Raw genomic sequence first — 10,704 nt, forward strand, 5'->3', positions numbered from 1 at the left:
CAGCTTCAGATTGTGAGTTTCATCTTCACATTTTTTTTTTCTTGTTTGGGGTGTTAACGAGAACTTCAGCTGCAGCAAACACACACATACACACACTCACACACACAAACACACTCACCTTGACAAAACAAGTTAATGGTTTGCCACCCGTCCTTCTTGCAAAGCTGGCTCTCCTAATAGGAAACATGACTTTTGTGTTGGATGGAGAATTATGCAAAGAGCCTGACTCCCCATGGTGTGAATTACCTTCCCCTCATAGGAAGAGGAGAAAAGAATGTTTCCTTTGGAGCATGATAGGGAAAATTGCATTTTCTGTTGACTGCACAGATCTGTCTATGCCAGGATCCTGCTCAACCTTTTGTTCAAAATAACCAGCCTATATGATCTAATTAAGTCAGTGCCTCCGGCTTTGAAAAGAGCTCGCTTTACTGCTTCGCTCCTCCAGTAGGTTCACCTCTGGACCTGCTTGTTCAATGGCAAACCCACAGTCTGAGTGACCCCTTCCCTAGTGCCTGTGCTGGGGTATCTCGTTGTACATCCTAGCTAGCCTTTCATGCACCCCTTGAGGTCAGATGACTATGTGGGAAACTATGTAGTTCTGTCTGATAGTTTTAGGGCTGTCGGATAAGTTTTAAAATATTTATTTTAATCAAAAATATGTGTGTGTATGTCAATGTGTGAAGGTGCCCTTGGAGGCTAGAGGCATTGGATCTCATGGAGATAGAGCTACCTGATATGGAGTCGAACAAGAGTCCTCTGGAGGCTCTCCAGCCCCCACTCTCAGATAATATTTTTGTTAGGACACTGTCTTGAATGTGGGCAGTGCTGGTGCACACCTTTAGTCCCAGCACTCAGGAGACAGAGGCAGGTGGGTCTGAGTTTGAGGCCAGCCTGGTCTATAGAGTTGAGTTTCAGGGCAGCAAGAACTGTTACATAAACCCTGTCTTGAACCACCACCCCCCCCACACCCTCTGCACCTGGCCAAGACTATCTTGTGCAAACTGGGTGTGTCTACAATCCCACCGCTTGGCAGGTGGAGGAGGGCAGGAGTTCAAGGTCATTCTCAGCTACACAGCAAGCTTGACGTCAGTCTGAGTTACTTGAGACCCTGAATCAAAAACCAAAACCAAACCAAACCAACAGCAACAATAAAAAGAATACTGGCAAGGTGATGCTTGCCTTTAATCACAGCACTCTGAAGACAGGGAGGCAAGTGGCTCTCTCCGAGTTCTAGGCCAGTCTGGCCCATACAGTGAGTTTTAGGCTAGACAGGGATACTTAGTGAGACCCTGTTTAAAAAAAGAAGAGAAAAGAATAAAACTTCTATTATATGTAGGGCATACTTATGCTACATTTTTGTGTCCAGTGGCAACCTTTGATGAGATCCTATATTTGCCCCCAAAGAGGCAATCTATTGGGCTAGCAAGATGGCTCAGCAGGTAAAGGTACTTGCCACCAAGCCCGATGACCTGAGTTTGATCCCCAAGATCAACATGGCAGAAGTAGAGGCCCAACTTCAGGAAGTTGTCTTCTGACCTCCACCTCCACCACCGTTCCTCCCAATAACAAACAAACAAACAAAGGTTCCGGATGACCCAAGGACGTATTGAACGTGGAGAGGAGATTTAAACAAAGGCCAGTGTGGTACTGAATGACACCTACTGAATCCTGCTGTCAGAAAGCAACTGAAACCACACCTAGATTTCTATTTTCATACCTTTGATGACAAATGAATCCAGGGAAGGGGCCCTGCAAACTGTAAAGTGTTTATTCCTTGCTTTGCTGACTCTTTTACACACACACATCTAAATTCCCCACCAAGACTGTCAACCCATGAGGGCAGAAATGGTCTTCTTTTTTATTGGTATCCCCCAAATCCATCAAAACATTTGAGCATCTGTTCGTGCTCAAAAGCATTACCAGTAACCTTGAAGTGAAATTTAAGGGCAACGCCATCAAAGGATGTGGGGTCTCAAAGCCAGAGGATGTTCCGGCAACCTCATGGGAGGTGCAGGCGTGAAAACCCAGAATCCAGTGTAGTTGAGTTGCATAGTGTGTGGAAAGAGAGCTCCACTGTGCGTAGAAGGAATCCAGTCAAAGCCCATCACCCACCTTCTGCAGAACAAGTGATTGTCACCAGCAGCAGCGGCCTCCCCCACCACCTGTCAGGGAACCACTGCCAATGGGTAATTGTACCACGATGTTTCGAGAGGAAGCCTGACATAAAAAAAGGAGCTGGCAGCGTCCAGGGGCCAGCAGGGCCTTTTCATACCTGCTAATGAAGCCTCATTAGAAGCAGCAGGAGTCTGTGCTGGGAACTGGAAGCAGCAGTCAGTCCTGCCTCTCCCTGCCAAAAGGTGATTAACTAACTGACTTGTAGCACCTGCTCTCTGAGCACGCAGGGCAGAAGAGTCTGAAGGGTACAGCCTCACGCAGCGTGCTTCTGGGAGAGACTCCGAGAGTCGTGCGCGTCGACTCTCCTGCCTTCCACAGCGGCTGGGCTGGATTCCAGATTCTGCAAAAGAATGCAGGCATGGGGTCCTCACCTTCCAGGCTTCAGGCTATGTTGAGGTTGGGAACTGAGATCTTGGTTTAGAGGCAGTAATTAATGATAATAAGAAACCTATCCCAGTACCTGCGGCATCCACCATAGCTGGGACAGCTGCACGCTTTTCCTGAGCGGCTCTCGTACCCAGGTGGTTCAATTAGTAGTGTTCAGCTCCAGGGGAAGTGGATGCTTGGCTGAAATGGAGTGTAAGTGGCGGCCTGCCTATTTCTGTACTTCAGACAACGAACTGGATTATGTAGAGATATTGTGCAGAGTCTAAGTAGCTGGTCTTCTGGGAGATTCATGAATTCAATTTCTTTAGTCCTGCAGGCTAGCAGGAAAATCCATCTGACAGGGTCCCAACAGGACAGCTTGTTTCTTTTTAAAGGCTAGTGGCTTTTTGTTTGTTTGTTTTTGTTTGTTGCTTAAATAAAATAAACAATGTTTGTCTTTTTGGAACTTTACATATGAAGGTCTTCAAATGTTCCTGCACCGGATGGACCTCTTTTGGGGTGAGCAGCTCGCAGTGACAAAGGGGACAAAGATTCAGCTTGTGTGTCTTGGTCTAATTCAGTGTAGCAGGTAGGTGACGGAAACAGAAGTGTGTATTTTTGTGGTGGCGTGGTGGTGGTGGTGTGTGGTTTTAGAAGCACTGAGAGCCTGTGGTCGGACCCAGGTGGTGGTTTCAGTTTTAATCTGAAGGCAGGAGAGTCTTGCCTGCGTAGGAAGCAGATGCATGAACTATATTTGGCTGGCCCAAGCCTTGAGGGGGCTGGCGTGAGGCTCCTGAGAAGAAAATTTGAGGCTGCAAGTAGGTGAGCAACCACAACCCAATTAGTGTCCCATGGGCCGAAACTGATGAAGAAGCGCCGTGCCATGGGCAAGTGAGATGTGCGTGTTTATAAACATGGTGTGGTCGTTCACGAGGTCAGAATGCCCTGTGACACCTGTAACTATGCTGTGTTCTGGCAAAAGTGTGTGTGTGTGTACATTTTGGTGTCAATAGCAGAACTTTTGAGTGAACAGCACCTGTGTGCTGATATACCCCAGAAGAATTGACCCTGAGGCAATGGTGGGACAGGTGTTGTCACATAAGGTCCTTTCCAGAAATACCTAAGACTGGCTCCCTGGTATGGTAGAGTAGTGTAGTGACAGAGTATATAATTAGCATGCATGAGGCCCTGGGTTCCATCCGGTGAACCACCACCACCACCACACACACACACACACACACACACACACACACACACAACCAATGAAAATCCCCAAAGAGCCCCTGAGATATGCAGACAGGACTGTGTTGTCTCTGTACCAACAAGTTAAACATGAAAGGGTAGACTGGGAGCTGCACACAAAGCATTTATTTGGAGAGGCCTAGGTTGTTCAAGCTAGAGACTACTTAAGTGAGAGCAGAAGGAGCCTCTCTACTCCTAGGAAGCATTTTGCTTCATCTGAGTCAAGCAGGGAATCCAGTCGCTAAAGAAGTTCCTCAAGTGTTGTTGCTGGTGGGCTGCTGAAGACGGTAGCTCTCTTGGCAGAAGGAGGAAGTTGTTTTCATTTTTCCCATCAGCTTAAAAGAAACACAGGTGAGTCAGAAGCAAGAGAGACAAAACACTGGTAAAGACGCCATGGCAGGATTGTGGGGAAAAAAGCCGTGTCATGAGAAAGAATTTGGCTTTTGGAGTAAGACGGTGCCAAGGTTCGAATCCCTGCTTTATAGTTTGATGGATTTTGGGCAAATGACTTTTGGAACTCTGGGACACATGTCCTGTCAGTAACTGGGGACGTGTGGCTTTCTGGTGGGCACAGTAAGGAATGGAGGCAGCCAAGGGTTAGGGCTCCACTTCCGCCTAACAGCCACTCAGCGGTACTTATGCTCCTGAACTATGTTCCACCTCCTTCACTCTCCCGTGTTTATTTAAAATGGCTTTGCATATTTACTCAGATGTGCATAGGAATCTGAAAGATTTGGTTTTGTTAGGAACATCTGGCTTTCACATCCCACAGAAAGCAATTGGACAAAAAGACAATTGGGGAGAGAGATGATGTTTTCCATTCGAAAGGAGGGCCTGAAAGGGTTGCAGGTGGCTCTTTGGTTATTCTTCCATGAAACAGGATGCTATCCTTTCTGAGAGAGGGCCCAGAAGCCTGGGTTCAGGACCCAGAGTTGCTTCAACCTCCATATGTGACCACGGACAAATCCCTCCCACCTGGGCTTTCTTCATTTTCTCTTGAGATGGACTATATGACCTGTAAGCTGGCGTTTGTACTTTATTTTTTATTAGTATTTGTGAATGCACATACACACACATGCCACAGCACATGTATCAAATATCAGAATACTTTTTCATGGAGTCAGTTCTCTCCTATCTTCATGTACATTCTGGGGTTTGAACTCAGAGCTTTAGGGTTGTGTAATGAGTGCCTTTACCTGCTCACCCACCTCACCAGCTCCTCTAAGTTGTCTTATAGAGTTTCTGTTCTTTTCTTCTTAAAAAATCATCCATCCATCCATCCATCTATCCATCTATCTATCTATCTATCTATCTATCTATCTATCTATCTATCTATCTAGTGTGCATGGGTAGTTTATGTGCACATATATGTCTGTGCATCATATGCATGCCAGGTGCTCATGAAGGCCAGAAGAGAGTGCCAGATCTCCTGGGCCTGGAGTTATAGATGTTGTGAGCCACCTTGTGGATGCTGGGAATTGAACCCAAGTCTCCTCTGGAAGAGCATCCAAGTGGTCTTAACTGCTGAGGCCTCTCTCCAGCCCTTACTGTCCAGTTCTTAATTCAATGAGCCATAGAGGAGACCTTGGAGGGAGATATGAAGATAGAGAAAATGAAGAAAAATAAATATTTGGATTTCTGGAAAGAATCTACAACGATGCTAAGCCCTGAGGCTAATGATAAGTCTCTGATGTGCAGATTGATCACTATGTCTATTGATTTGAGAAGACCTGCATGTATGTTCGTTCACAAGTTCATATGCATATGTGTGCATAATTTTGGCAGACATGACTGTCCAACTCCATTGTCATTCCTATCGAAGGCCGCTGAAATATACAGCATATGGCAATTGATAATTCAGATGTCATCCCACCAGAGAAGTGACTCTCTGATGGAGATTAATCCTGTCCACGCAAGGCTTGTAGGACCAATTCTGAAAAATATTGCTTACTTTTGCTAAACCAACTTGATGTCTCCCCAATACCCACCCTGTAGTGTGTAATCTCATGTAATGTGTATATGTAATTGCATGTTCACATCTCAGTCTTATGGTCGCATATATCTGTGGGTGGTCAGGAAGATGACTTTTCATTTAGTTATATAATTTTGATAAATAGAATATATGCTAGGACATGCTTCAGAACTAGATCTATTTGTCCCACGAGGACTGTAGACACTTAAAAGCCTGCTTTGTTCCTCTTGCTCAGACTAACTGCACACAGTTAGCTCACTTTCACCTCAGTGCAAATTCAAACTAGACTAAAGGTTTTCTGTAAATAGATCATAAGTTTAAAACTTTATAAATAACTATGCACAAGGCCAGAGTCACAGGTGTCTTACCCTAAGCACCCTAAGAGAAGCATGCCAGTTCTTCGCTTGCCAAGCCTAGTGATAATGGACCTCTGTCTCGAAGTATGTCACTGAGCACTGTGCCTCTACCCCCCACTCAATCTGGTCACAGTCTTACTCCTGAAACCTTGAAACCCCTGTGTTGCCACAGTAAATGGCTCAACTCCTTATTTGTTTACCCTAAGAATGTGCTTTTGACCAATGAGAGGTAATTCTTGTGATTTTTTTTATTATTGTTCCAATCCCCCTAGAATCAAGAAAGTTTGGAGGCTAGAGGAGAAGAAGGAGAAATTAGAAGGACAGGAGAATTAGAATAGAAGCAGAACAATAAAGAGACTGATTTGGAAAAGCACAGAGAGAGAGAGAGAGAGAGAGAGAGAGAGAGAGAGAGAGAGAGAGAGAGCGAGAGAGCGCATTAGCCTTCAGTTACCCTAAAAAAAAAGTTCATTTTGCTTCCTGTAGCATCCAATCTGTACCCTGAAGAGGGTCTTGAAGGGGGCTGGACCTCAATGACTCTTGTTGCATTTTCAACACCTTGCTTGCCTTCTCTATAGAGGCCAAGTTAAAAAGCATTTTCTCAGCATCCCCTGTAGGCATGCATGGCCAGTTGGATAAAAGAAAGTCAACAAGAAGCCTCCTCAAAATGTTTGAGACTTGGGCTAGAGAGACAACTTGGGAGTGGAGAGCTCTGGCTGCTCTTCTAGAGGTCCTGGGTTCAATCCCCAACATCCATGTGGCGGTTCACAACTGTTTGACTCCAGTCCCTTTTTCTGATCTCCATGGGCACTGCACACAGGTGTTACATAGACTTGCTTGCAGGCTGGACACCCATACACATAAAATAAATATAAATCAAAATCTCAATTTTTTTTAAAAATCGAGTCACTCAAGGGAAAGGCTTTTGGTCACTTCCTCTTCCCTCCTTCCAGTCTTAAATGAAATGTAAGATGTGGGGTCATGCAGTGCTGGGGATTGAAACCAGGACTTTGTGCACTTTAATCCAGCTCTGAACCCACCCAGTCCCACCCCATCCTCCACGTGCATTCTTCCTGCAGCTAAGGCAGAACTGAGGCATACCTGCTCTCCTCTCTGTCCAGCAGGGCATTGTAGGATGCCACATCCTCCTGCAGCTGGCTCTTGCACGCCAGCAGGTACGCCCGCTCCTGCTGCTGCTGCTCCGTCTCTGAGCGGATCTCTGCCAACTCTGCCTCCAGCCTGCCCACCACAGCACCCAGATTCTGCAGTTCCATGTCATGCCAATGCTTAGCATCATACAACGTGTTTTCCAGGCCTCGTTTCTACAAAAGAGTGAATAGGGATTATCGGGCTGGGCCCTCCAGCCAGGGAACATGTGACAGACTTGCTCAGCTCACTGTCTCTGGGGGCAAGGATGCTGTCAACTCTGGAGAGGAAGAGAGATCAGTCTTACTGGCTCTAGGGAAGAATAAGAAAGTGAAGCTTGGCTTCATTGACTTTTTGTGACAGGCAGGAGGGAGCTGAAACGGATGTGTCTGACCCTTTCCTCTCAGCACTTTTCTGTGGTGTTTAGTAATGCATCTTTGCTAGGCCCTGTTCCTCTGCTCCTTGGTGGATCCCCACTGCCCCATCAGGAGGTAGAGATCCTTAAGCAGGGATCCCGGGTCTGATGAACTGATGACCTCCTCACTCAGGATGCCAGCAGTTCTTTTGGATCATGACACCTACACCGAAACCTTCAGCGCAGCTGGCTTCCTCAGCTGTGGGCCTGCTCTTGAACTTCTTATTAGAAATATGTAAAGACCCCCAAAACAGAGCCACTGGCTTCCTTTGGAACCACTGGCCTCTCCTCTTCGGTGTATAAGTTGGAGAAACTGGGGGGAGATGTGTCTTGGATGTCCCTTTCTGAGTCCTGCCTCTTAGACCTCCTGCGAGGTTTTTACATTCATGGTCATCTTTCTTCTCCCAACACCATGGCCTAGGATTGGACATTTATCCCCTGAGGTCAGCTCAGAGGCCTCTTCACTTGTCACCCTGCTTTTAGTTTCTACCCTTCCTAAATTTCCCACCCAGCTCCTAAGGTGCCTTGGCTAAAGTATACATCTAGGCTTCTATATCCTCCACTTAAACCTCACAAGAGTGGCTCCTAAGGACCCCTAGTATGGTTCCCATGGTTGGGTCTGTGTCTTCCCATTTACCTCCCACTCTTCACTAGTGTCAACATTTCTGGTCATGGAAGTTTATTGGGTTCATATTTTTCTCTTCTTTTTCCCCCTTCTTTTCTTTCCTTCTTTGCTCCTTTCCTTCCTTCCTTTCTTTTTGAAACAGGGTCTCACTGTATAAATCTGGCTGTCCTAGAACTTACTATGTAGGCCAGGCTGGCCTCGAACTCACAGAGGAGATCCATCCACCAGCCCAGTGCAGGGATTAAAGGTGTATGTCACTATGCACAGTCTCATATTGGCTTTTAGGTCTGGGGCATTCTTACTTGCTTTATTCCTGTTCATCCCCAAGTTCAAGTCTCTTCTCTAGCAAGCCTTCCTTGCTGGTCCTTACTACAAACAAGTTGGTTAGGAGCTCCCCAAGTTTCCATGACTCCCCAAACACATGCATGCCTTTGAATTCACTGCAGGGAGATGCCTGTCCTACAAGATAGCGAGGCTCAGAGGGAAACCTTCAGTGCCAGGAAAGGGCCTGTGCAGGCCCAGATACACTGTTGCCTGGGAGAAGGCACCTGCCACATAGTTACATTTATTGTTCTACTGTCCTTTCCCATCAGTTACCAGTGGTTCTCAACCAAGGGGGTGAGACCCCTTGGGGGTTGCATATCAGATATCCTGCACATAAGACATTTACATTATGACTCATAACAGTAGCAAAATTACAGTTATAAAGTAGCAACAAAAGTAATTTTATAGTTGTAGATTGCTGTAAAGAACTGCATCAATGGGGTACAGTGTTAGGAAGGTTGAGAGCCACTGAGATAGGCTGCAGACCTCTTTCTTCTCATCTTCCTGTGTATTGTGTCCTGAAAGCTAGACAGTAAAAGAACTAAATGTAAGTGTGCCTATGTGTAATAGTACCTGGCTTTGCCTATGTGTAATAGTACCTGGCTTTGAAAAGATTTTATTTCTGTATTTTTTATTTTATGTGTATGTGCATGCCTAAGTGTATCCATCACATGTGTGTATGAGCCCACAGAGGACAGAAGAGGCACTGGGTCCTTTGGAACTGGAGTTACAGAGAGTTGTGAGCTTCTCTGTGGGTGCTGGGAACAGACCCTGGGTCCTCTGCAAGAGAATTAAGTCCTCTTAACCACTAAGCCATCTCTTCAGTCAAAATTTTATTATTTTTAATTTATGAATTTATGCGTGTCTGCATGGGGTTGTGCACATATGAGCATAGGTGCCTGTGGAGGCCATATGACCCCTGGAGTGACAGGTCACCTGACATGAGTTTCAGTAACTGAACTCGAGTGTGCTGCCAAAGCAGCAACGCTCTTAACTGCTGAGCCATTTCTGCAGCTCAGTACCTGGCTCCTTTTTAAAGACAGGGTCTCATCATAGAGCTTTGGCTGGGCTGGAACTCACTATATAGACCAGGCTGACCTTGAATGCGTGGGGATCTGCCTGCCTTTGCCTCCTAAGTGCTAGGATTAAGAGCATGTGCTACCATGCCTGGCTATGTAACACATAAAAACAAATATTTTTTTTTCTAAGTTGGATTCAATCAAATCTTGATGAATGAACTTTCTATACCCCTTGATGGAATGTTTTAGAAAATGGGACTTCTGACTACTATAGCTAAAGTGGAAGATTCTGGTTTGTGGTGCTATTAAGCAAAGCTCATCATACCAGCTAAAGTGTGTTTATGTGTGTGTGATTACACATGTCTGTGTGGGTGTACACATGTGTATGTGTGTGTGGAAATCAGAGGACAACTTCAGACATTATTCCTCAGGCATTGTTCACATTTCTTTTAGAGGCAGGGTCTCTCTGGCCTGGAGCCAACAAGTAGGTGGGACCTGTGCTTTCCAGTGCTGGGATTTCGTGGCATGCCATCAAGTCCTTCCTTCCTTCCTTCCTTCCTTCCTTCCTTCCTTCCTTCCTTCCTTCCTTCCTTCCTCCCTCCCTCCCTCCCTCCCTCCCTCCCTCCTTCTCTCCCTCTCTCTGTCAGTCTCTCCCTCTCTCTCTCTTTCTCTCCCTCGCATTAAATATGCAAGTTCTGGAGATGGAATTCAGGGCAAACCCTTGACTGAAGAAACAATTTCCCGGCCCCTAGATCTTCTTCACTCCTTGGGCCGTGTGAACTTTGAGTCAAATGCCGGCCCTAGTGCTTTTTAGGAAGCAGGGTGAGATCACTGTGATTAAGAGTAGACCAGCCTCTGGCCTCAGTTGCTCTTTGACTGGTGGGATCTGAGACCTCTTCATAGTGACAAACATGCAGGAATGGTTTAGATTTTGAGAATCATTAGTTCCTACCTCCTTGCATTTTCTCTCTTTTGTTTTATATAGGAATTAGAATTTTGTTTTGAACATACTTTTAAACCTATGCCTTGTTTTTTTTTTTTTTTTTTTTTTTTTTTTTTTTTTTTTT

At 45.7% G+C, this 10,704-nt stretch overlaps 1 protein-coding gene across 1 annotated transcript in view; it reads right to left on the reverse strand.

The window, feature by feature from the left end:
* Positions 1 to 3,916: 3,916 nt before the first annotated feature.
* The window catches only part of Bfsp2 (beaded filament structural protein 2), a 58,167-nt gene continuing 51,379 nt past the window's right edge, over positions 3,917 to 10,704 (reverse strand). Inside the window, exons 6-7 of the mRNA XM_050139510.1 lie at positions 7,210 to 7,430; positions 3,917 to 4,118 (exon numbers count right to left, since the gene is read on the reverse strand). Of these exons, the coding sequence (XP_049995467.1) occupies positions 4,115 to 4,118; positions 7,210 to 7,430 (225 nt within the window). The 3' untranslated portion in view covers positions 3,917 to 4,114. The remainder of the gene's footprint in view (positions 4,119 to 7,209; positions 7,431 to 10,704) is intronic.

The sequence above is a fragment of the Alexandromys fortis genome, unplaced genomic scaffold, assembly GCF_014885135.2.
Source record: "Alexandromys fortis isolate MF-2015 unplaced genomic scaffold, M_Fortis_MF-2015_v1.1 scaffold_36, whole genome shotgun sequence".
NCBI classification, from domain to species: Eukaryota; Metazoa; Chordata; class Mammalia; order Rodentia; family Cricetidae; genus Alexandromys; species Alexandromys fortis.